This window comes from Chelmon rostratus, chromosome 4, assembly GCF_017976325.1.
Source record: "Chelmon rostratus isolate fCheRos1 chromosome 4, fCheRos1.pri, whole genome shotgun sequence".
Classification (NCBI taxonomy): Eukaryota; Metazoa; Chordata; class Actinopteri; order Chaetodontiformes; family Chaetodontidae; genus Chelmon; species Chelmon rostratus.
The window spans coordinates 23,513,726-23,540,400 of NC_055661.1; the positions used below are offsets into that span (position 1 = coordinate 23,513,726).

General features: G+C 42.4%; 1 protein-coding gene across 1 annotated transcript in view; it reads right to left on the reverse strand.

Annotated features, from left to right (window-relative positions):
• Positions 1-643: 643 nt before the first annotated feature.
• LOC121605088 (importin-13-like) overlaps positions 644-26,675 on the reverse strand; it is a 26,092-nt gene continuing 60 nt past the window's right edge. The window contains exons 1-23 of the mRNA XM_041934854.1: positions 26,614-26,675; positions 26,094-26,180; positions 20,349-20,474; positions 19,719-20,075; positions 19,023-19,276; positions 15,629-15,769; positions 14,897-15,038; positions 14,142-14,308; positions 13,745-13,865; positions 13,052-13,199; positions 12,111-12,292; positions 11,822-11,848; positions 11,455-11,589; positions 9,126-9,278; positions 8,632-8,712; positions 8,404-8,541; positions 7,192-7,288; positions 5,195-5,247; positions 3,418-3,484; positions 3,191-3,249; positions 2,991-3,080; positions 2,654-2,835; positions 644-2,528 (exon numbers count right to left, since the gene is read on the reverse strand). The exon at positions 26,614-26,675 is cut by the window's right edge and continues 60 nt beyond it. Of these exons, the coding sequence (XP_041790788.1) occupies positions 2,432-2,528; positions 2,654-2,835; positions 2,991-3,080; positions 3,191-3,249; positions 3,418-3,484; positions 5,195-5,247; positions 7,192-7,288; positions 8,404-8,541; positions 8,632-8,712; positions 9,126-9,278; positions 11,455-11,589; positions 11,822-11,848; positions 12,111-12,292; positions 13,052-13,199; positions 13,745-13,865; positions 14,142-14,308; positions 14,897-15,038; positions 15,629-15,769; positions 19,023-19,276; positions 19,719-20,075; positions 20,349-20,474; positions 26,094-26,162 (2,886 nt within the window). The 5' untranslated portion in view covers positions 26,163-26,180; positions 26,614-26,675 and the 3' untranslated portion in view covers positions 644-2,431. The remainder of the gene's footprint in view (positions 2,529-2,653; positions 2,836-2,990; positions 3,081-3,190; positions 3,250-3,417; positions 3,485-5,194; positions 5,248-7,191; positions 7,289-8,403; positions 8,542-8,631; positions 8,713-9,125; positions 9,279-11,454; positions 11,590-11,821; positions 11,849-12,110; positions 12,293-13,051; positions 13,200-13,744; positions 13,866-14,141; positions 14,309-14,896; positions 15,039-15,628; positions 15,770-19,022; positions 19,277-19,718; positions 20,076-20,348; positions 20,475-26,093; positions 26,181-26,613) is intronic.

Sequence of the window (26,675 nt, forward strand, 5' to 3'; positions counted from 1 at the left end):
AGTATTTACACAGTCCTGCTTATAGCCCTGGTGATACTGATGGGGAAATTTCACATTCACTATACAAGGAACTGACTCCAGATTTATGCATTTCCCCAATAAACTGTCCGGCTAAATAAAACTAAATAAACAAAAAGGCAATAAAAGCTTTTTCTTAGATGTTCCAACTTGAACTTTATCTACACTAGTACTTGTTGTTTTAATTGCTTCAGAGATGTTGGAAAAATATCTGCAGGCTATGTCTTTGATGGAAGTGTTGGGGGAAAAAAAGCAAGACTACTCCCACACACAGAAGAGTCAGGAGCTGCAGTCTTAGATATATTTAATAAATTAAAGCCAAGGTACAAAAAAAACAATGTACATTTCATACCTCCCTCCCCTCGTCCACCTACTACTCTTTCTATAAACCGTGACAAACATTGTTTTGTTTCCCCACCTCAGAATGAGACCACAATACAGACCGAGGATCAATGTCGAACGCCCAATCATTCATTGTTCAGATCAGACCCGCAGGCAGGGGAGCCCACGCAAAGACCTCATTCCTGCCTCGGATCTCAGTCTATATCACGTCTTTCTGCAGCGTCTCACACACTGAACGTTTGTCCCCTGAACCCTGAATACCCCCCCACCCCCACCCCCCAGAAAACACATACATGCTACATATCTGCAGGCACCTCGGATAAGACAGAAGGATTAGACTGAGATAAAGTTTATCAGAGACCACAAAGTACATTTCGATGCTGAGTGTTATTAGATGTCAACTGGTCCTGGTGATTCACTAGACAGTGTATTTTACAGCCGTCACATCACTTCACCAATAATGTCTCCGGCGTAATGGATGAGCACAGACCGTCGGTGTTAATTCTTGCTGCAAACACTGAATAACTTTCTCAGAGATCTTATGTTTTCTTGCTCTCTAATCCTTCTTAGTCCTCTCCAAGGCAGTGACCAGATAGATGCAAAGGATTTGGGGGGCTCGTTCACAAGCATTTTGTTAGGAGCAGTCGTTGGTGTCAAAAACAGATAGATGAGTCTGGTCAATGATTACCACTGGCTGGTCATTCCAGATGATAAGGAGGTTAAATAGATGGGTGTGATTGCCGGTGAGCAGCAGGGGTGAAATACTGGACATGCCTGATCAGTATTTAAGAAAAGAGTAGTCTGAATGAGTGTGAAGCAATGAATGGGCTCTTTGTTTAAAAGGTAGGAGAAAGTTATGGATGTGTACTGTAGGTCCAATATAAGTGCACTGAACAAGTGGAAAAAGATACACGCAATCTCTCATACATACAGGTATGAACACACGCATACACTCAAATACACAGAAGTGTTCAGCAATAACTGTTAATATGCACAACTTGATTAATATTTTTGCACGATTACAGTGACTACGCAGTCCATCGCTGGGATTACTAATCCCTCCACACAGTCAGTTCCATTCTCAGTTTCCATCTTGTGCCTCTTTCTCACTGTCAGCTACTATAATTCTGTTTTCCACTCCAGCCTTCACTCTAGGCAGTCCTGCTTTACCTAAGGGACCAATGCATAAAAACCACTCCCTACAACCCGAGGAGACTGCAGTATGACTGGGTGGGACTGTATGTACATGAGGTACAGCCCTATACACAGAGGGCTGGGCAAGAGAGTAGACTGTTTTTAGTCCGGATATGAGATTTTCAGCTTTCTTTCTCCACTCATACCCCCAAAAAGGCATATATATAACAAAAAAGAGGACAGATTCACAAAACATTTCATGATATTTTGGCAAATGCAGAGATCACAGGGGCATGAGTGGGAGTAAATATAATCGTATTCATGTAATTCTTCCTGCAGAATCCCCTCCTGACATCTGTCCGTCTCTCTTCCCATTAGCAGCGGCAGGACTGACAACCACCATCTGTCTATATGTGTATACATATACATTTATATAATTAATTTGATTTATTTTGAAAAATAATGTCAAGTAGCTACGTACGATACCACTACCATTTCATATGGATGCTAATCACCAGGAAACAGCCTAGGAACCACAGGAAGATCTAGAAAGGCAGAACAAGACAGAGATAGAAGGAGGCGTGAGGCAGCATGCTGGGAGTGCTGCTCGAAGCTCTTCCAAAGAAAAGACCTTTAAATAAGAGGAGAGAGGAGGGAGAGGGAAACAATCAATCTTGAAATGGGGGAAAAAAAAAAATCAGAGCAGAGAGGACAGCCTCCCTAATGCCACCGGGGATTTAATGTTTGTCTATCAATCCGATGGCAGGTCTGTGCTGGAATGGTTCCATGTCTTGTCCTGCGGCGGGGCGAGTTACCATTACAATCACTTCATGATATCTTCACTGATGGGGTGTGTGAGAACTGTATTGTTGTGGCATCCAGCTGTTTTGCGCTGAGGGCAGAGGTCACGTTTAGATGAGAGTTCAAGGGTAGAGTTTCAGTATTCAGCGGCGTACTCAGTACCATGGAGCCCTCTGCACAGTAGTGTGAACTCCTTTACTATGTCCTTCACCCTCCTCTTGTTCACTCGTTCTCTGCACAACAGAGGAGGCAGTAAAGAGAACAAACATATAAAGTTATATAGCATAAATGTAACAAATCATGTGGCTGAACAACTGAATGGACTCATTAGCAAAAAAGGATGTAAACAAATGGTTACCTGAGTATCTGATGTGAGAAGTTGTCTTTCTGTTCAGTTGTGACTCGCGATGATGGGAACCCAGGAGGCTGCAGCGCCTCCTTCAACCACATGGCGAGCAGAGAAAAGCAGTGCTTGTTCAAACTGAAAAGCACTTCTGCAAACTGGTCCATCAGGCTCCGAGATGCCCCGCCTCCGATGCCCTGGAGAGAGCGGGGCAGAAGTTTGACAGCAGAGACTTAGTGACAATAAGAGAGGAAGGAATGTTTGATGTGTGATAACACAACCAAGTGCGGCGTAAGTGACATGATGAAACCTCGCGGTGTGATATGTAAATGTATAATGTGGTGCTTCTTACCTCCAGCACGGCCTGGATCAACAGCTTTCCATCCTCCTGCACCACTCTGGCCAATGGAGGCACATCTGAGCAGTGGGGTAACAATTCAGTCTACGGCAGAAACACAGACACAATCAGCACATTCAAAGCCAAATGACTCATCTATAAACATGCATATTCTTGCAGCGTTTCAAGTTTTGTGTGTGTGTGTGTGCGCTCACAAAGAACAAGCACGTCGACTTGACTGTCGGAGCCTCAGGAAATTTGAGCGACAGAACTCCTGGAAGTGGGAGAGGGAGTAAGAAACATAAATAAACTACTGGAGGATGGTGTCAAACATTTACAGTTTGTACTTTGTACTGACAGAACATATTTCACAGGAACTGTAGCAAAACACCCAGAACAGCGTGTAGGGGTGTGTGTTTATGTAAACAATGTGCAAACTTACCACAGTGGAACACTGCTTTCACGTCAAGACTCTCAGACAAGAACAAATCGGGCTTCCGTTTGAGGGCCTAAGAGGCAGATAAAGGCATTAAGCAGAGTACGTTTCTGTCGGCCCGACCCAATCGGTACTGCTTCACCACATTCCACTGCATAAGCTCCTTCAAAGTACTGCTATCAACAATACCCGCTCAGCCTGGTAGCCGGATCTGACAGCAACACAGGACTGAGAACAGATCTGCCTACCAGGCTATAGTATACTCTCTCCATCTGTTTGGGAAAAACTATCCAAACTCATACAGAGATCCTCCAATGCAGAACTCAGCAGGTATAACAAACAAATTGCAAAAACTCAAACTTTGAAATCATTGGAAACTTAAGTCAAACTAAAGGCAATGATGGTTTCGTTTCTCGAAATCAACTATATTTGAAACATTACTTGTTTTTGGTTGACTGGATTGAATATGCAACAGAAGTGTGTAAGTAATTAACATGTGCAGATAAAGAGAAATACAACTCATCTCATAATAATGAACTCATTCAGGATGGAGGAGAGGAGAGAGGGAGAGAGGGAGAGGGAGAGAGATGAAGGTCAGATCTATCCAAAGATAGAAAACAAAGGAAGAAGAATGAAGACGGAAGACAAAAATATAAAACAGAAGAGCCATCAGCCAATTTGTCTGAACTGATTAATATTAGCTGAATATTAATTCATTTGGGCTTTGATTGGCTCCGGGCTGGAATGACTTCAGAGGAGGACTGAGCTCAGAGACTAACCAGTCACCTGGGACCACAACGCTGATACTGACGGCGTTACATCATCTTCCCAAGAGCGCTGCATCAGCTGAAATATTTCATCTAAGGCGTCGAGTGTGCTGATGTTTTTTCCAAAGAGTGAATGTGCCCTGATGTTGACTTTATAGAAAAAAGGGAAAAGATTTTGTAAAAATGTAAGCGCTTAAAATGGTGGATTTCATGCAGACTATGTCCACACACAAGGGCTTATTTTCCATCTAAGCTGCCTGTTGAGCAGTATAATAAATCAATGATTATTCATAGAGGGATTACATGTCCCTCTGTGAGTCAACAGAATTTCCTGACGTCTTTAGGTTCAAGAAATCTTCTGAAGATAAAAATGCACCGTCATCTAGCAAAAAACACATTTTGTCTTTCTTAGTTACTGAGAGGACTTCGAAAATATAAAGTCATCACCTAATCGTGACAGGATGTTTACAGAGTGTTGTTAAAAATTGTATAAGAAGAATTTCTTACAACTTGCAATAATTATCATGACACTGAGTCCATAACACCCTACTACAGCAGAGCAGATTTTTAAAGGCCAATCCCTAATCAGTTAATTAACTGAATACAGGGTGAGTATTACGAGTAAGAATGGTGAGCATACAAGATAAGGATGCTCTGCATGTTGTAATGAGCATATCAGACTGGTTTGGTTAGGTAAAATGAAAATCCTGGTCTGTACTATCTGTGGCGAGGTGACTGTTAGAATCAAAAGCGTTTGAGGAGAGACAGATGTCTCTTTTTCAAACATTCCTCTCATGGTTCATTCGTCTGCCTCGCCTATGTGATGGGACACCTTAGGGCCCAGTAACAAAGAACAGAAAGAGGCAGAGAAGGAGAAGAGGACAGAGAAACAGGGAGAAATTAGAAAAAGAGAGACAGAAAGAGAGAGAGGGAGAGAGAGAGGAAGAGAGATAGAGAGAGAGAGAGAGAGAGAGAGAGAAACCCAAAGTGAATGAAATAAGAAACCAAAAACACACCTGAGCTTGGAGTTGCATAAATGAATCAACAATATCAGGATGATCCCTGGGTCCTAAAATATAATAAAGATGAAACTTAAGAAATCATAAGAGAATAAGAATAATATACAAACAGCAACTGAATAGATTCAACAGTCATGTGGAAATAAAAGAGAACTCAAAAATATTTCATTGAAATAATTCACACGTGAGTAAGGAACGAAGGGGAGAAGGGGGGAGGGGGGGCATATGAAGCTTTGGCAGAGTCTTGGAAGAACAGACCAACCAAAAACAAAAAACAGGCAGAAGACAGAGACATGGGTCTGTTTGGAGAGAAAAAAGAAAGAAGTAACGAGAGAAAAAAGAACAAACCTAAAGAAACAAAAGTGGGTTTGGAGTGGGAACCCAGGAGGCACCTCTGTTACTGTTACAGTTTGGAGGAAAAGGGGCACCGAACCTGAATGAACCCCCTTTTTTACCTCCAACCCCACGAGGCACCGCTGGCATCAGCATGAACAAACATCATTTCCTCTCAGACTGAATTTAAGTGCCTCAGGGGAGGAGGTTTCTGTAAAGGGTCCATTCAGAGTCCCCCTTTGCTTCAAAGGTGAACCCATAGCCATCAGTATGAATCACACGCAAAGATCAGGATAGGTTCTGATATCATTACCTCCCTTATGCTGGACACAGACTACAGGACTTTTTGAAAGTATGACAGATTGATGCACAATTAAACACACATTTCCTGTAGAAGCTTCTGGACTGAAGAATCCACATCGAGATTCCTGACTTTCAAACATTTCTCCGATGGCTTAAGATTGATGTTGGAAGGACTCCAACAGCAAACTTGTAATGAAACAGAACAAGCGTCTGTAGTAAGCGCCCAGCTTTAGCTGTTCCCAGACTCCAAACAAGTTTCCTGCTCAATACCCCCCTCCAGCCCTCATCCACACACAACGCCTGGAGAGAAAACAGGGCTTATTCAGAGGGCTGTGATGGAGAGCCCGACTCTAATCCAAGCACAGCAGTGGCTGCGGCTGTATTGAGCTGGCCCGCCCTCCTATGTTACATGTCAGCCAACTGAATAAGCTAGTGGTCTCTGTGCTGTGACTGTATCCTGTACTGATACTGTCTACTGAAAGGCACCTGCTCAGAAAAGAAAGAGTTTAGAGGCAGGAGGAGAGGCAGCCATTACTTAACCAGTCAAAGCAGGAAAGGAGGAGAAGAAATAGGGGACAACACAAAGGGAAGGGGAGAGGCAGACAGAACTGGTATAAGCACCCTGACCCAGGTGTAGTGGATGAAAGCATACCATCTCATTCATATCTATCTTATGTTGACTGAAAATCAGAACCTAAGTCTGGCCCCAGGTTAACGCATATAAAGAAATATCTGATCAACTTTGAACACTTTACAAAACCAAAGTAATTTCCATGCAGCCAAAAAGTCAAAGAAATGAATTTAAAAAGATGAAACAAGCAAATACGAGGCTGATGAATATAGAAAACACAGCAACTTGTTGATTGCTAATGTTTCGGGCAAACCGTAATAGCCTGAAAATGATTTATTCAACAATCAGTGGAAACAGGAGTCTGCATTGATAAAATGATTATTTGAGACACTGTTACTTCAACACATCAAGCAGACAGACCACTCTGTGGTTTCCACTTGCATTAATGAGTAATGAGAGCACGTTTAAAGGTCGACTGTGGCAAAACAGAGTCAAATGACCTCTAACCTTTTGTCATTTTCCTACTTGTGGCCTCCAGGGCTGAGCTGTTTTATTATCTAGAAATGCAATAGCACATCAGGCATGTACAACTGCAGAAGGAAATGGGAGCATATCACCATAACAAACATAACACTTTTAACCATTTGTTTTCTTTTATTTTTATAAATTTGTTTACAGTTTCACTCATTTTTGGACCCTGCGGAATCAAATATGATCAGAAACATTAACTGATTTGAACAGACACATTTGACAGTATTCACAGTCCCGCCCCTGCTGGACCCCCTACCTTGCTGGAAGATGGACAGAGTTACCGAGGTAACAAGCTCAAACAGAGCCTTGATGGGTGGGAAGTGGTCTGTCTCACTGGCAAAGATGTGCACCATCTGAAACAGCAGGACTTCACATCAGACACTCGCTGTGTTTATTGCACACAAGAAATCAGGTTACTGGAAGGAAAACAGGCACGAAACCATAGAATGTCTTTACATGACCAGAAGAGACCTAATTACTGTAAAGCTTGTGGTTATACAACTGGTTACTATCAGATTCCAACCATATTTTTGAATTAAGGCTTGTTTGCTTTGAGTGTATTAGTAATATACTGTATAATACTGCAGCCTGCAGTTTGTTTTTTCGTAGCACTTGGACTGGCAGTGCTGTGAGAAAACAAGCTCTGTAGTGAGAACACTTTTTTCTTAGTGTGCAAATGTGTCTGAATTTTACAAATAACCTCCTGTTCAGCTGTGGAAACAGACTTATTATGACGTCTTTATTTTAGCACCCTTTTCAGTTCCAGTTGGACTTGAATTAATGTAAATGCAAAGATCTAGTGCTATGATCCTTGTGTACATTAAATTATAAATGGGCGAGAAATTAGGTTTCTCTAGCAGAACTCTACCTGTGTTGGCTGAATATATTTTTATAACCCCTTCCCCTTATTCAAGGGAACAGAATTAAACAAACCACATTTTGTTTACAGGACATTTAAAAAACTAGGTTACCACAGAAATATCAAAATAACCAAACTACATAAGTACATGTAAACACACTCAATGTCACTATCACTAAATGCTTAGGATGCAAGACAGTGAGGGATTCAAAGTGTGATAATGCAAATCCGCCATTTATTATCATATTTATTATAATTTGATTAGTAAATTGTAATTAATTAGTATAAGGTAAAATAATATGACTTGGGTGCAAATATATCCCAGGCCAATTTTATTAATGAAAATTATGATGTAAGTAAAATATAACTGAAAGAAATGTCACGAGTTTTAGTTTATGTGACCAAACAAGTGCTGCTAGAGGGTTTAGTTGTGACTGTAACTGTGGATGAAGTTTAACAAAGGTATACTGTATCAGCATTAAACTTTGACTCATTGGAGCGTAGCTGTTTAGTTTGTACATAGGCCTTCTGCAAATCTTTAAAATCTCCCTGCATGTAACCACTGATATGCATTTATGTGTACGAATGTGCACAAGCATGAGTGTATACCTGTCGTGTGAGGTCAAGTGCTGAGGCCTGGGGAATTGTACTGTACATCTGCCCGAGCATCTCACTTAGCTGAGACACCATGGGAGCAAAGTCATGGAGCAGAGTCTTCACCGACTTCTCAAAGATGGCGCACACAGCCTGAGGAACAACATGAAGTCAGATTATGTTGACTGATTTCTTAGAAAGCGGAGGCCTGAGTGTATGTGGGTGCCCATATCGATAACTCACCTCTACCACCTGCGAGTCGTTGAGCCACTTACTGAGTACAGTCTGTATGAGAGCAAACACTTGCTGCAAAACCACCACCACCTGAAAAACAAATTCACTTCATTAAAAAGAAAAAAAGAGAGTCATTAACAGGCATTAGATTAGTATTTACACATGAGTGCGTGCCTATCAGCAGAATGACTAATGACTATGGTTGAGTGACAAGAATGAGAAGGCAAAAATTTTCCGTTAGCCATCCTGACCCCTCCAACCAGAGTTAGCCTATGTATTCAGCAGAGGAGGCAGCAGGGGGGTGGGGGTTGAGGAGCTCATATTGCTTCAAGCACTATGTGCTCCACTGTGTTTCAAACTACCAAACTGCCTTCGCCTTTAAATGGAACATAATGTATGTTTTTATTGGTTTATATCAATCATCCATAGATTTCGCATGTTGCTGATAGTCACTGCATTCGCCCAATTATCCAGCCACACTGATGGTGAGTGTGGTGACTGACTGGGTTTGGTCCAGGTGGAGGTGGGGCTGTTTTGACAGGTGGTGCTGAACCATCCGCTGACTCATCATCCTGCTTGCTGATGTCGAGTGTAGTGAAGAGGTTGGAAAGCAGCCCCAAGATGTGGATGATTGCTAATTTATTGGAGGGATTAGGCTGAAAGGCGAGAAAAGAAAGAAGAAACAGATTATTTTGTTTGCTGTTATACAACCTAACCCCACTGTCCACTTGGCTCAGTAAGTGTGTGGTGTCAGCCTTGAATAAAAACTGGTAAAATATTTAAGACAATCACACTTTAAAGGCTGGACTTACTCCTGAAGAGGATACACAGTGTTGAAAATGGATAAGAATGCCTACAACAAATCCAAAACACATTAAATGTGGTCCCAATAAGCCAATAAACAGAAATTTTAGGGCTACCCCCCAATAGTCGACCAAACCATCAATGTGAGGAGTCTAAGTTGACTGAGATTTCACTGGTTGGTCTGCCTCAAACTCCATTCGGTAGTTGCTCCTTGTCCTTAGCCCGGGGACAAACGTATCAGTGGGACAGTTGTAACATGAATCTCTTTTTTATAACATAGAAATCTGCTGCTAACTGTAGCAGTTCTTGCATAGTTAGTTCAGTTAGCCATGCAGCTAACTGATGCTGCCTGGGAGCTTAGAGTACCAGGGGAATGCTGATGTTTACACCACTAGCAGAGGAGCTTTGTGCTGCCGGTAGGAGGAGGTTTCAGGCCCTGGGTGGGGGGACCCAGCGGGGAATGCTGGCAGGGAGCAACGCCAGAATAGCACAGAACCGGAGATGGGTGAGCAGACAACAGGCTCAGCAGCCTCCCAGTTAATACGGCTGGACTGGGACCCAACACAGCCTCCCAGACTGACGGAGCTTGACAACAGGGAATACAGTTCAGAGGTGATTTACAGCTGCTCTGACCAGGATGACAAAGACACAGTGGGTTTGCTTTTTTAAGTTGGGACATTTGTTATTATTATTACAGAATGAAAACAGTAAATTACAGCGTTAATAAATATAATTACTAAAGGAAATAATCAGTAGACAAATAATATTACATTTCAGAAAATAAGTAAATACAACACAAGTCAATGGGCAGGTATTTAAGAAATTTGACAGAAAGTACGTAATGGCTCATTCTCATATCACTTTTCTCCCCGATACGCATCACTACACACGCACACACACCCCTCCCCCAGGTAACATCATATTAATTAAGGATTTCACTGGCAGTGTTTAATCATTGCTTTGTTTCCATGGTGATACAACAGAGCAAAGAGACGGTGAAGAGGACTCTTAAAGCCACACCTCTCATCTCTCCTTCAACATCTACCGCCCCTCACAATGTTAATGCTTTCGCTGTTCAACACTCATCTAACAGTGTGCACATGATGCCTGCAGCCAAATCAGGGCGACTTCATCAGTGTTTGCAGTCAGCCCCGCCAGACATCATGGTCATTCGCCCCTGATGTAATGTAACCTGAAGGTCTCCCCACTAGGTGCCACTATTTGTCCGGCTCCAGACACAGCACCTGATTTCCTAGTCTGATGTAATGTCGATACATCACAAAGCTAGACAGAAAACAATAAGAGACGCAGGAAGTCAGGGACGATGGATGAGACCGTGTGTGACAGTGTGTGTTGTGTGGGGGGTGTGACAGGGACAGAGAGAGACACACAGACAAATGAAAAGCTTCATCTATGCTGACATCTGTATTGACCCCACCCAAGGTCCTCACTGATTGGAAAACAAGGGATCAGGAGAAAATCGACTTCGTTCCACATACAGTCGATATCAAACAGTGTATTTTTGGACAATATCAACTCATCCAGCATGACAGTCTCTGAAACTCCAGGCTCTCCTGGAACTGACATTTAAACAGGGTAAAGAATTTCTTTTTGCACGACTGTGTGCGTGCACATGTAAAAACATGACCTATTGTAAGTGTGTCTCTGTAGGCACTCTTACATTTTCTCAGTTTGTCTTTTCTCTTACTGTGTGTGTGTGTGTGTGTGTGTATGTGTGTGTGTGTGTGTGTGTGTGTGTGTGAGTGTGAGTGTGTGTGTGTGTGCGCATGCATGCGTGTGTGTTTGCATGAGTGAGACAAAGTGTGCATTTGCAACTTCCATGTGAGTCACTAGCCCATGGTGCAGGGTCAAATCCAATCTGGTCCCGCAGAGAAATGTTCCACTGCAGTGACACCACACAGACACAAGGCCTGTTCCTATTGGCCAGAGTCCAACTGTGCCTGCTCTGTCTTTGTGTATGTCTGTGTATGTGTGTCTGTACTGCTACATGTTGGTTAGTGTACGCACCGTTTCATCAGCTAGCTTCTCCAGTTGCTGAATGTAGGGGGTGATGAGAGAGTGAAGGTTTCTTAAGATGTCTTCCACAGGGAGAGCGGACAGCAGGAAGCCAAGAGCCTGCATTAGCCACATACACTGACTTGTCTGCAAGAAAAGATGATCGCAGGTTTAGCTTCAGTGCAAGAAAGCAGTGAGCTTAAAGTCTGAGAGTTTTATAAAGAGACCGCTCTTTTTCACAACACAAAACATGTCGTTTTTAGACTACAGGCTGCAACTTTATTTTGCAATTCTTTCAAAGCATCCTTGTTTAAATGTCACTTTTGAACTGAGTGCTGTGACAAAAAGAGAAAGTGAATGTGAGAGAGCACATACTGACCTTGTGGATCTGCTTTATAAGCACCTCCTTGAGAGAACAGAGAAAGTCAAAGTTATGGTTCAATTCTTTTGAAAGCACAACCACACATACCCAAATTAGAAATAAGAATAAACTACAAAGTAATACAGCTGAAGTGATTTCAAAGAATAAATATTATTTCTGGAAAGCAGGAACATCACAAAAGTCTGCAAACACCTGAACTGCTAAAAGTAAGAAAAAAAATGTTCAAATTGATTATTATTGGCTGGCATATGTGATCAAGTGGGTAGAAATGCATTTGTCTATGTACCTGAGACACAGCTACTATGTTGGTTGCGTACGGTGGCAGGTCATATTTGCACTCCCTACAAATTTTCTTGAGTGTAGAGACAGAAGAAACAGAAAGGTCTGGGTTTCCTAAAGCCTGAAGCACCAAGGGCAAGACACTGCTGAGCATCACTGGGTGGTCTGCCAACCATTCAGCCAAAGCACCTGGTGGGAGATCAGTTCAGACACTAAATAAGAAACAATGTGAGTGCTACTGGAGCCGTTTTGGGTTGATACTGACTTCAAACTTAGTTTTGATATTTTTATGTTGCTTTTCTGTTTATTTTGCTGGTAAGCCTGCAGAATTTGGTGTTAGCACATTCCACGGCTAATGCTGCTAGTACAATCTACTGTAGACCCCACACGCTGGAGCAACATTGGCATATTGAATATTGACAGATCGGACAGTAAAGAGAAACTGTGTGAATGTTAAGAGTCATTTGAAGCCAACTGAATAACCGGAGTAGTTGCTTGGATGCGGGCAACTGTTTTTTCATGTTTTTCAAGTCTTTTTCACTGACTTTTGTACTTTTGAAATAGATTTAAGGTTTCCTGCCAAATAAATGATGTTGAGAAGCTTCATCCCACCCCTTGACGAACTGAGAATGAATCACATAATAATTAACCTACGTTATGAGGCAAGATATTCCTCCCAAAGCACATGTAGACCTCATTTTCATTCCGATTTGGAGCCAATCAACACATCCATTATTGTAATAATTTCTTCTGTCTTAAAATATATTTCCTTACATTGCTAATAGAGTGAAAAGAGGCAGAATCATGTTTTAAGTCGAGTATCGCTTTTATTTTTGTAATATCATGATAAAATCTCGTGACCATATAAATAATGTAATATAGATTTTAAGTCATATCACCCTTATTATGTGTATGTTGCTTTTAATCCATACATGAGACTTGTCTCACCTATGGTGAACATCACTGTGTCTGCTAGTTGGACGTTGTTGATGCTGATTCTGGGGATGAGTCCTATCAGGCCTGGGATGACGTCAGAGTAATTCACATCTATCGTCTCTGCTATGGACTGGAAGCCATACAGTAAGGCTTCTGTGTGCTGGAGGAGGAGAATGTATGTCAGTTTGACATTGCACATAGTGGGTACGGATAAACTAAGTACAGTTTTTGCTCTATTGCATAGTAATAAATACATATGTGTCACAGCAGAAAATATAATACTGTATAATATATATGCATAGGTTGAGTACTTAAAGAGAATGAAATGTAATATTGCACAAGGTATTTCATGTATGTGATAGCAGGCTGAAGTAAATATAAATCTCAAATTAGTGCAAAAACAGTATGAATCGGGACCCAGTGCGAAATTAAGCAATGCTGGAATTAAACACTCTGACAGCTGTTGGTATAAAAGACCTTCTTTATGTTTTTCTTGATGTTTATTTTGATTTGAGAGTGTGGACTTCATGCAAGCTAACATAAGTTTAATTATGTGAAAAACAGTAAGGAAAAAGCACCAGTGTTGAAAAACTGGTTTGTTAAATCTAGTATGACACATGTCCAGAAGTGGCTTCTGTGCAACACTAAAATAAACAGAAAATAGTTCACATTTTCTCTTTGCTCATCTGTGTATGTCTCACCCACCTGCCATGATGTGGGTTGCTCTGCATTAGTCAACAGTCTCCCTAGTTTATCATACAGGTTACTCAGCAGCTCTGCTCCCAGCATCTCATAAACGTACATGAGCGTGTCTGAGATATCCACCCTGAACGACAGACATGCACAAACAGACATTTTAGGGGCACGCATTTCTTGAAACCTTATCTGTTAATCTATTTGCCAGACGGGTTTTGCCCTCTCAGCTGCCAGTCCAGTGAGAGTCTATTAGAGAAAAACACACTCATATGCTGACCAATCATCCTGTCAGCGGGTAATTTCTGAAACACTTAGACTGTCACTGAAACGCACAACAGTGTGCAGCAGAAACAGGCATGTACAATACACAGAGACAAGGACAGGCATATAACACATGCACACCTACCTGTAGATCCTGAATTGCTCTTTCTCATCTGTGGACCAGGATTCGTACTCCTGGTCAGAGGGAAACTGGGCTTTGTGTAGCAGAACATCCACAAGCTGGAAATAGACTGGCCTGTAGACCTGCAGATAAACTGCCTGCTTATCCGACTCGAATGACATTATTTCATCCTGAGGAGGGAGTAAGAAGAAATAGAAAATAGTCTTGGGTGTGAGTATAAAATTATTGATGCACTTTACAAAATTAGAGCATGTGTTAAGGTTCACACAGGCTATTTGCCTGAGTAAATTTCACATTTTCCAGTATTCATCAGTGAGAAAACAACCCCACTATCAATTATCTAATATGAAACTACACATTGTTTGCTCGGACAAAGCAGGAAATCAATTATGTTGGATAAGATAGAAGACAAAAAGTATTTTTAGACAAGCTGCCATTTATTATTATTCGAAAACTGACAAAGACCAGTGAGACCCCAGCGAGTAGCACATTCATCTAATCAGGATGTGCAGTGAAAGTTCATGTTTTTACTCAGGCTATCTAAAGACGACCATTTGAAGCAAGTGTCTATCAAGCCTTGCTAGACTACAATGAGCAAAGCTTATTTTGTGGATGGATTTTATGGGCCTAGACAAGATGAGGCTGGAGGACAAGCATGCCAGTTGGAAAATACACAGTACCCTTTACTTGTCAAACAACCACAACAGTACAATTGTGGTTTACAATACGGGAAAAGACCTGATTTTAACATTCCTTACTTGTAGGGTATACCAGAAGGTGAGTGTGAGCGAGCTGGTGGTCTCATTGACCGGGTAGTGGCCAGGGATGCCAGTGCAAAACATGATCATGTTGACTAAAGCCAGGAAGCTCTGCCAGTGATCCACCTGCTCCAAAAGAGTCCTAGGCAGAGAGGTGGGTGGAGGGGAGACAGAGAAAAGGTTTAATTTGGCAGCTGTCAACTGTAGTTGGTACACAGATAAACTAGCAAACTTTCTCTCTCCGTGTCATTCAATCATTAGACACAAGAACACCAGATATGGAGACTGCACGGTGAGACATTGAACAGAATATTGCAATGAATTGTCTCTTTGCTGTTAGGAAACCTGTTTCTCTTATATTGTAGGCTATTTTGTTTAGATTAGAAACTGGCCAAGACTTGATTGACTAAAACACATTTTATATGTGCTGCTTTCAATATCACTGAACTACAGAATGTTTTTATTCCATCCCAATGTGGAAGAATTCTTCAGTCATGTATGGAGATCATTTAACTGAAAGGGGGTTTTCTGGGGAGTTTTTCCTTACCCAAACTGAAGGTCTAAGGGCAAAGGCTGTTGAATGCTTTACAGACTGTAAAGCCCCTTCAGGCTGATTTGTACTTAGTGATATTAGGCTCTGTAAATAAAATTTACTTGATACAATCTTTACATTGAAAAGGGCCTACAGAAACACACACACACAGACACAGACATACACACACAGACACACACCTGGAGTGGTTTTCTCCCAGTGTAACAGCGATACGGCAGATACCATGGCAGGTCTCCATGTCTCCATTCTGAACAGCCTCTCTGAGCTGCTCCTGGAGGGCCAGCACTTGAGGAACCAGTTTCAGCAAGGTGTTCACATATCTACAACCCATAGACACACAGACAGAAAAACACCAGAGATGACAGTTAGGAGTTCAGTTCATTTCAAAGAAATGAGTTAAAAAGCAACACAGCACTGGACAAGTGAGAAGAACATCACATGCACAGGCAGGGAGCCTCCACTGGTGAATATAAAACTGACTCACACCGCTCACAGCTAGGTTGATGTATTTATTGCTCCTTCTCAAGACAAGTGTTTATTTCATATCAAATCTCAGTTCAAGTCAGTCCAACCTCTGATCCAGCACACCCACCCTAAAAAACCCACACATCTACCAGGGAACCAGAAAATCTATTCAAAGCTCCTGCTCAGAGCTGCGCTGCTGTCAGTTATTATTCTGTCTTCTTCCTGCTGTCTCAGCCATCTATAATTCCCTCACTCTCAAACACACGCATGTGCTGACACACACACACACACACACACACACACACAAAATCACACAATCACACACACACACACACACACACACACACACACACACACAAAAACTTACATAGACACATGAGTACGCACGGTCAAACACACTCCTCAACACAGGCTCAGATCAAATCATGTGACAACATCAGACAACATCCTCCTGTCACCCTTAATGACAGCAAGCGAAGGGGTGACATTTGGAGATGAAGGGTGTGCATGCGCCTGAATGTCACTGAGGAGATTATGTGCATGTGTGAATGCTATAAATGTAAACCATATTATGTGTGTGTCAGTCCCAGCGGGGCTTTGTGGTATGCAGGAAATGCTTCATCTTTCATGAGAACATCAATAAGGACGTGGGTCCAGGTTGATGAATATTCATCAATGACACAGCAAGGTTGTGTGGCTTCACCAACGTATGAAAAGCAACAAAAAAGTGAACAGCTACTGTATCTCACTGTGTTTCCATGCATATCTAAAGTAGGGCTGCAACTACCATTATCAATGCTTCTTTTGGTTGTTTTTTTTAACTAATCGTTTAATCCATAAAAAAAAACAGAAGTTACATCTTCAAATTACGTATTTTGTCCAAACGACAGTCAAAACACCTAAGCTATTCAGTTTACAGTGTCACAGAAAAGCTGCAAATCCTCAGTCTGAAAAGCTGTTATTAGAGAATGGTGGGATTTTTCTTATGACAAATGACTTTTGATTAATAAAAAAATCAATTTTCTGTCCATCGAATAATCAACTAATTGTCTAATTGCTTTAGCATTAATGTAGTCCATTAAAGAACCGTACTATCCGCCAAAAAAATGTGGCCAGAAAAAATTATGCTACTCTGCAGGTTAAATTCATGTCATACCATGGTCCTAGGAAGCAGTTATTATTCTAATTTCCCTCAGGCCCCCTTATAAGCCGGGGAACCAAATCTATGGTCCAGCATTATGAAGCCAAGTCCCCTACTTAGCAGCCCACACTGACTCAGCCTTCTCTGGAGAAAGCTCCACCCTGCTGAGATGTGATGTGTATGAATGTACCGTCCATCTAATAAGCCCGTACCTGTGAGTGTATTGGCCCACATGTTCTGTGTTCAGCTGCCTGAGTAACCCTGTGAGAGCAGCAAAGGGACCGACTGCAATTTACTCTGAGTGACTGTGTGTGTGTGTGTGTGTGTGTGTGTGTGTGTACATGTGAGTGGCAGGCTGCACTCATGCACTCAGAAGATCATTCATTTTTAACAAGGTGCTGTGCAAATGCAGGTCATGCACTCTTAGCTTAGGAAGAGAGGACTCTGTGTGTGTGTGATATGATTAAAAAGGCAGAATGGATTTATATGTGTTTGCCCATTTCCCTCATACGAGATAACATTCTGGAGATTCCTCTGAGACTGTCTGCTGCAGTCTCCTCTCCTCTAACTCATAGTTGCCTGTCCTCTCCTCTTTTGCTCCCTGCCCTGCTGTTACACACTTTCTGCCTCCTTCCTGACTCCTCCTTTATTCTCTCCCTCCACCACCCCTCCATCCCCCACCTCTGATCCCCTCTGCAATTACTGCAACACTCCGAGACAGGGGAAATGGGTTGCCTGGCAACAGGATGCAGCTGGACCAATAGCATCCCCCCAAATGAGTTGACTGTAATGTGTTTAAACAGAGGGAGAGAACAAGAGACAGGGAGGAGGGCTTAGCACTGATGGCGAGAGAAGGGAAAGGGGAAAGGAAGAGCACAAAGAAACAGAGGCAGAGTGGGAGAAAAGATTAAATAGATAGATTACACAAAGACAGCAGAATCTACAGATGGAAAAAAGGTGGGCTATGATTCCTGGAGGGGATGGGAGGCAAAACCCTTTTATCAGGTTTTCTAATAGATTCATATCTTTTTCTCCTCTCTCACAGACACGACCCAACAGGCACAACATACTGTAACTGGTCAAATGTAAACCCATTAATCACACAAAGACGGAGGCTACTAATGACAGAGTGAAGACTTTTGGGAGGAACTGACAAACACACAGGCAAACATGCAGGTAATCAGCATGACGCTACACAAGAGCAAGGAAACTGTATTTTAAAAAATGGACGATTGTGAAACAAATGAAATTTCGAAAAGGAGATCAGAAGAAACCCATTCCTCACTAATGTACTCCATCCTGCAGGAGCCCAGCAACACTTGCTGAGGCTGCTCTACCTGTAACTCCACTGCCATTAATCGTCTCCCCACCATCTGCTCGCCATAATGTGAGTGCATTTAAACTGACTTCTCAGCAGCAAGTTCACAGATCCGAGACTGTCTTGTCTGCAGAGGTATGGAGAATGGAGAGAGATGGAGACTTTCACACCTTACCCCGTCCTCCTCTCTCTCTTAGTACCCTTTCTTCTCTTTGCACTGTCCTGTCACCCCCCACCCTCTTCCCCTTTCTCTCCCTCTCTCTAGGGGAGGGGTAATGGGTGCTTGCCATGTCTGAATCAAGCAGGGCATGATGACATCTCTACCAAGCTCTGTAACCATAGCAACGTCAGCCAACCGAGAAATGCCGCTCTCCTCCCCCTGGCTGTCAACTTGCCCTGTATCAATCCCTCCCTCCTTCCTTCTCTCCATCCCTTTCCGATGCCCTTCCAGTGCCCACCCTGTCTGTTTCCTGCCCTGGGCTCATGCATCTTACTGTTTTTCTCTCTTCTCCCTCTCACTGTCCCTCTCTTCTACCTCCATTTTTGCTCCAGCTTAATTTCTCCAGTGAAAACCATGACAAGCTTTAATGTCAAACAGTACTATAGTTACTATAGTTAGTCTTTTCTGTTGGCACACATTTGTACACACCTTTGGGAGTCAGGCTGTGAGATGGCGTTGACTATCGCCTCTACCGCTGTGTCGAAGAGCTCTGGGTCAGGCAGGGCACTGAAACAGTCGTGTACCAGACCTTCGCTCTCACTGAGGGGCACATCCAGCAGCACCCAGGATGACAAGCAGCGCAGCACGCGAGCTTTCACTGCCCCCGGGCTGTCCGTCCTTCGCAGCAGTTGCTGCAGCAAGGGACACACTGACCCCCACTCCCGGCCCAGGGCACCCCGAACCTAGAGGGAGGATGATAATGAGGGTTAGACTGCTAGTGTATGTGTGGTAGATTCCTCTGCTTAACAAGTAGGCTCATTTTAAGTTTTTCTATCCTGGTGCCAGTAAGATGTCTGCTTTTTGGCATTGATACCATTTAACAAAAAAGCCAAACCTCGCAAACATTTCAGTTAAATGATCTAAGCAGCAGTATAATAACTTTTCCAGCATAAAATAGACTAAAGAGTAAAATTATGATTTAGATCATACATCTGGAAATATCTGACGAAAGAATAAGAAAGCAAGACCAGAAATGTGGCAAAGCATTCACTTCCAGCGATTTGTCAGTAAATCTATGCTAGAGACATATTTCAGTAAAATATCAAAAATATTGAATCCAAACAAAAAGCTGTGAATATTGGACAGGTGGCCATCACCACCTGCACATGTGGGAGAAGGACATACCTGTCCTTTTCGGTACTGCGGCAGGCGGCTGGTCTGGAACTCCTCAGGCAGGACAGTGAGCAGCTCCAGCAATGCCAGGCATCGTGCCCGGCCATCCACCCCTCCCCCCTCCTCCTGGAACACCCGCACCATCTCTGCCACTGCGCCAGGCCAGGCCTCAGGCATTGTGTTGAGCGCCAGCGAGGCAAGAGCCACACATAGACGGGTGAGCACCATCTTGGAGCCGGAGGAGAAGCAGGCAATCTGGGAGAACAGCTGGGTCTTCAGAGACTCATACTGGTCAGTGGGGATGTCTGACCAGTAGCGAGAGATCTTGGTGTGAAGCGCGCTAGCACCAAAGTACTGGATCTCTGGCACCTGTGACAGATGATAACATTGATGCAACTGACAAAAACTGCTTTTTCTGTGTCTCAAAGTCAAAGTCAAAGTCAGCTTTATTGTCAATTCTGCAGTATGCACAAGACAAACAGAGAATTGAAATTACGTTACTCTCAACCTCTGTGACAAGACATAAATATATATATAAATTTTCAAAATAAATAAATAAAAACTGTGCAATCTAAACAATGACACATTAAGACTAGACAAGGCAGTTATAAGAAAGCGTGTCTGTGTGTGTGCACACTGTACCTTATCTGGGCTCAGTAGAGCCCAACAGAACTGCCAGGCCTGAGGCGAGACCTGAGCCTGCATTAGCCATTTCTGGGCCAGATTCTTGTTTTCTATATTGGGGTCATAGTACAACTGGTGGAGGGCCTAGAAATAAAGAGAAGGAGGAGAAGGAGAAGAGAAGGATAACGAGAGAGAAAAGTCAATGGAATCCATACAATGTGTGCATGATTGAACCATGAAGAAACTGAACAACTGTGCAAAGTCCATTTCAGAAATGTTTACAACTGCTCTCCGCACATTCAACAAAGTGTGTGTCAGAGATGACAGACCAGCTCAGAGAAGACAAATGAGGTCTAGTTCGGAGACAAGAGCTGGTTACCTGGAGAAAAGAGCATCTTTTCTCACTCGCAAACAACAAACACACAGACGCATAGTAGACAGTTTACCTTGAAAACCTGTACAACGGAGAAAGCAATGACCTGAAAACAACACTCTGTGAAGTACAGCTCTGGGTAATTTGAGTATTTGAGTGCAGGGAGAACAAGAAGGAGCAAGCCAAAGAGAAAGGAGATAAAGGATGAGTATGACAGAGGGAAATAAAAGAAGGGAAAATGGAGCATTAATTAAACAGACACCTCTAATCCCGGCAGTGCCAGAAGAGAGGTTTAGGCACTACTCTGCAAAAATGCCTATTTTCTCTATCTCTGTCTCACACAAAATACACACACACACATGTACATGCTCACTGAACTAAAACCGCTGGCAGCGAGCACTAAGTGTCTGACAAGCAACACAGGAAAAAAAAATCTTTTCAGTGAGCTTCTGATCCTTGTCTTTACCCCCGAAGCCTGCTCACATCAATTCCTCCACCAGCAGTCATTCGCTCCTCTTTCTTCCTTGTCATTTCATTCTCTCTATTCGCCTCAAGTGTCCATCCACCCATCCCATCTCTCAGCTCTCTATCTCCATCTCAGTCCTCTTCTAAAATATACATTTCTTTCTCATTCTCTCATCATAGATGTTTAGGCTGTCAAATAAGACAGGATGAATAATTCTGAAAAGAAACCACTATGGGTCACAGAGTATGATGATGCAATTGCAGCTGTAGAGAGAAACATCAATACAGATTTAAATCCTACTGGAAGCACATAGTCTCAGGTGGTGCTCTTTCCCTGTCTGCCATTCTGCAATGCAATTATCTGTCTCCACTTACTGTATGAGACTCTGAACATGGCTGGCTGGGTGTTAATGAGCTGATTGTTCGCAGACTCAGGTGGCATTTGTACATACAGTATGTGTGTGAGGGACAGCTATAGGTGCAGGTGCAGTACGTGCAGCAGGTACAGTGTGTACAGTTTGTGGCTTTGACTTTTTCTTGGTGGGACTCCACTAGCATCTACCTAAACCCACTGCACCTACAGAAATAGGCTATGAGGCATTTTTCTGTAAAATTTAACAGACAGAGCTGAATGACAGAACTGCTGAAATATGAATGTGCTATTGTGCTGCGACTTGGCAAAGTCTTTCTGTAAACGAGGCTGTGATTTCCAAGTTCAAAGCAGCAGTGGATCATTACTGCAGACCACTGTATGATCGCAGACCCCTCCTTACCCAATCCCAAACAGCGCCGTGTCTAAGCGTGTCTGTCCTTCCTAGGTTTATTATCAAAGCACAAGGCACTAAAAGGTCTGTTCATTTTGATGATTTAATTTTCTCACATAGAACCATCCACTGTCTCCTCCTAGAAATCACTCCAAACTGCAGCAATTATCTCAACTAACTAACTGCAATTGTCCATTATTAACAGGTTCTTTAAAAAAAACATGCACACCCCTAGAAACAGTATTATTTGCATCTGAAGCAACTGCAAGTGAATCTACAGATGGTGGAAACCTGCGTGAACCACCTGGCTTCACCTGAGGAGGTGTGCTCTTGGCAGACACTGTCAAAGGTCATTAGCCTCCTCTACAGTCACTTTCCAACAGAGGGAAGGAAAGACAGATGCAGATGAAAAAACATTGCTCAGTAAGACAGATTCACCATCTGCTGTCAGACATAACCACAGATTTACTTTAGCTGGTGTACACTTGTGTGCTCACTACCAAGCCCAGGAGAATAACTATAGTGTAGGTCCTGAGCTGTGTTAACAAAGAACACTACAATACTTACATTGTATAAAATATCAACTGCAAATAAGTAGTAAATCAATGAGGCATGAGCCATTTTCCTCAAAAGACTATTTCTATTACTGAAATTAATAGCAAGTGCAAGGCAGGAGGTGAAGCAGTTTTTAAAAAGGGGCACCACTTATGTTTTTGTAAACATCACAGATATCAAACCTTCGCTACATGCTTTTAAAGCATGAGTGCACAAGCCTTCACACATGCACACACACACAGCAGGTAATGGCATCTCTGCCACAGGTTCAGTGTGTTTTTGAGCCATCTGTCCACTAGAGTGTCACACTCAGTCTTAGCAGTGATGGGAGGGCAGTGTTGATGCTGTGCTGCAGAAGGCATCATCACACCGCTGACCCATGAGGACACTGCGCTATAATTGTGAGAACCAAAGACATGCAGAGGAAGGATGATTAATGAGGGAACAAAGAAGAATAGTTTGTGTGAGCGTGTGCGAGGGTGGTTGTTGACAGCACACGGCCAAGACAGAAATCAAGAATACCATGTTGCCAATAGTGATAAAATCTCAGCACATGAACAGCAAGCAAACCCTGTACCAAGTGTTCTAACATGCAAACGTCAGTTACATGAATTAATTAATGAAGTTCCTTTTCCACCACATAATACAGAAGACACAAACACTGTGTGAATGGATATACGATTTGATGGCTGTTAAAATAAAAACTTAAGAAATAAAGCGAAAATGCTTGCACCAGGACATCTATGTATTTTGTAACCTACAAGATGTGTTCCACATTGAGCCCATTTCTGTCAATAGGTGAGTGGTAATAATCATCATGATCCCGCTTTCCCTTCTGAAATAGGCTCTCGAGCCACCACAAAGCTACTCAATACAAAACACATCATTTCTCAGTGTCAAATTCCCCTGCTATGTTCTGTAAGACGTTAGCCGGTTGGCTGAATCATCTCTTCTGCTTTTAAATGCCATAAAACTATTTAATAATATGTCACATACATCTCATCCTTACTTTACTTGAACACACTTTCCAAAAGGCAGAGGCGCATCACAAGCCAAGAGCCTGGGAGCTACGCACTACTGAATGGACCTTGACAGCCACATTGACCCAGTACTGTGCTGTGCTTCTTTCTGGTGTTACAGTAGTTGCTTGTCGTTGTTGTTGCAAAATGACAAAATCCTAACAGCACACTGCTTCACAGCAAATGTAGAACTCTGTATTTCCTCTAAAATCCACTTTCTTAGTGGACAGTGACTTAAGACGAGGCTAATTATAGTCGAGCGGAAATGTAAGGCTGTATATGTACCCATTCATTGCACACACAAAGATACTGACAATGTGGTACTTTGTTTCACAGACCCAAAATTGAACAAAGGGCTTTCTATTAGACACATACAGATGCTGGGCCAGGAACCATCATCTCCACCACCATGTATAAGTAACAAGTATACACTCTCCACCATCCCACTGTACAATACTGACAATTCTGCACTGCCAGGTTTTTTTTTTATTTCTATCTTTTAGCAACTGGTTTCGCTCACACCATCTTATGAGAAGTACAATTTGACCTTCTATTGATGAACACTGCAACGTGTGGTGCTGGTGGTGTGTATATGTACAGTTCCCTGCTGTTGTGACTGCCGGAGAGGATAATAACATTACTGATAAAAGCAACATTTTTTCTAAAGGCATTAAGCTGATGTCCTGACACAGATACTAATACGATGCTTTTAAGTGCACATTCATTAATTCTAAAGAAACCGTCTCAGTGAATTAACAGCATTGTGCAGATTCCAATAACTAAGTACACATATGTAATTCTAGCCAAATTATCTAGAAAGAATAAAAATATGGAAATAAAAACCTAATCTTACCCAAATAGTCTAACCATACTTTCTAAATATAGTTTAGTCTTAGAGGAATAATATCTCATCAGTTTTGAAATGTAACTGTTATTACAGAAATGCTCATAGCCTTCATGGGAAATGATACTTCAGATGTTGTTCGTCGCATTTCATCAGCTAATGAGATTACTGATGGCGCTGTGCCACTCGGAGAAGGCTGCCTGCTTTAACAGGATCTGAAAATGCACCTTAAGCTGTACAAACCAACATAAAAAAAAAGAATGAAATTAGAATAAAAGATCTTGACATTTGGTCATGATATTTTAGTGGCGGCTTTGTACTGTTTCCCAGTGTCTTAAAGAGAGGACAAGCAGATCAGTTTGAAGGTCAGAGTTCAGTGTATAAACATACACTGCAATAACATCATCATCATCATGCCTAAACACTTTATATCAATATTATTTACTGAATTCATGACAATGACATTTAACCCCTGCATGCATCTCCTGTTTCACATAATCAACTGAATCACAGAATGCTGAATGTATATTTGACAGATGGTTCAGATTATTTTTTTGATGAATATCATGCACTATTTTTGCTTGCTTGGGGTATTTTGGCAAGCAAATTTTTACTTCCATTGTAAAAGAGACAATAATAAAATAAAAATACCTTGATCGAATAAAAAACCATGCAAGTCTATATGGTTGTGTATCAGTTTCTTTCACTAAAAAAACACTCCTGGAAAGGTCATAACATTTTTTTATGACCTTTCCAGTTAAGTTAATTATTATATGCAGACGGTATGTACTAGTGTTTTCTCTGACGTCAGTTAATATGAACAATGTGAGGAAATATTTAGCATTTTCGTCAGGCATTGGCCACCCAAAAATTATAATAGACCACCACTTCCTTCACCTGTAGACATGAACAAATGAAGGAGATTATCCACAGGGAGACAGGACCTTGCTCATTGTTTGCCATTCTCCTTCCTCCTTTATTACACCACCAGAAAGCACAGCATCAGGCCAAGCCATTCCCCCACAGGAATGTGCTTCCCTCCCTCAAACCTGCCTCTAATCATTTCTGTCGCATCGCCAAGCTCCTCTCACCCCCTCCCTCTTTCTTTACTGGCACTGTCACAGACATCGACCCTGTCCCAGCCCTCATCCCCCAATCCATCTCATCACATCGACTCTGCTCTTTCACAGGAGCACCTTTCTCCCTCTCACTCTCTCTCTCTCTCTCTCTCCCTCCATCCTCCCCATTGTCTCCCCACCCATCCCCTCGTGTCGGACTTAGTGGCCACCCAGCATGGAGATTCATCACAGCAACCTGGCAGCCACAGTCAACACTGCCAAACGCGCACGCACATGCACACACGCCCTAATATATCCAATCCGATAGAGAAAACAAGACCCAGACAAGCAGTTTACAGTGACAGAGGTGGCAAAAAAACTGGCGGGCTACAACCTGTTATTTGGCTCTCATCTGATTATTCTTTCCGAATATTCAATCAAGACTAATTTAAAGACGTGAGGACCGAAGTTACAGTTACAGTTAAAGGTTTAACTCCTGTATGCAAACACAGCAACATAATCTCTCCATAAGAAATCAGTAATTCAGTAAAATAAAGCTCTTTTGCTTTCCTTCTCAAGCTGGCCGTCTCCTTTGAAACATGACCACTAGTCCTTAGTTCACAAACCTCCGGTGCTATATACGCTGACAGGGTGCTGACATGGACTGAGTAATCTCAAAACTCACCTTCTCTACATTTTCCACCGTGAAGTCCAGGGCGTCCGGTGTGGCTACTATCCTCCCCGGCGTCTCCATATCTCCGCTGACACGGAGCTGTCAAATGATCCAAGAGGAGCAACACATTCAGGAACTGACAGCCACCGTTAAACTTCCCATTATAGACAGTATCATTTCCAAAGTATTTCCACAGTAGCAATCGGAATGTGTAAGTTAGCTAGACGGCATCAGACATTAAGACATAAAGATGACACGAGAAGCTAACCGGCAAGCTAACATTAGCTCACTTTAGAGCAGGCTAGCTGACGCTAACCTACCCTATAGAAAAATACTATAGCAACGACTAGCGCCACTATGCTAACGCCAAACGAGCTAACGTAGCAATGCATGTAACTTGACGCTACTCTAGTGCCAAATACAGGCAAGCGAGACAGATATACTATGATTTTCACAATGTGAAAGCATTGTCAAAACAAGGTCGTCTCCGCACATACTCTCTAGACTGTCTAGAGGACCAATATTTTCACACCTTTCTCTCCTGCGACGTTATGAGACGATGCTCGCAGCTCCCTGCCGCTTTTCTGCCTCTGC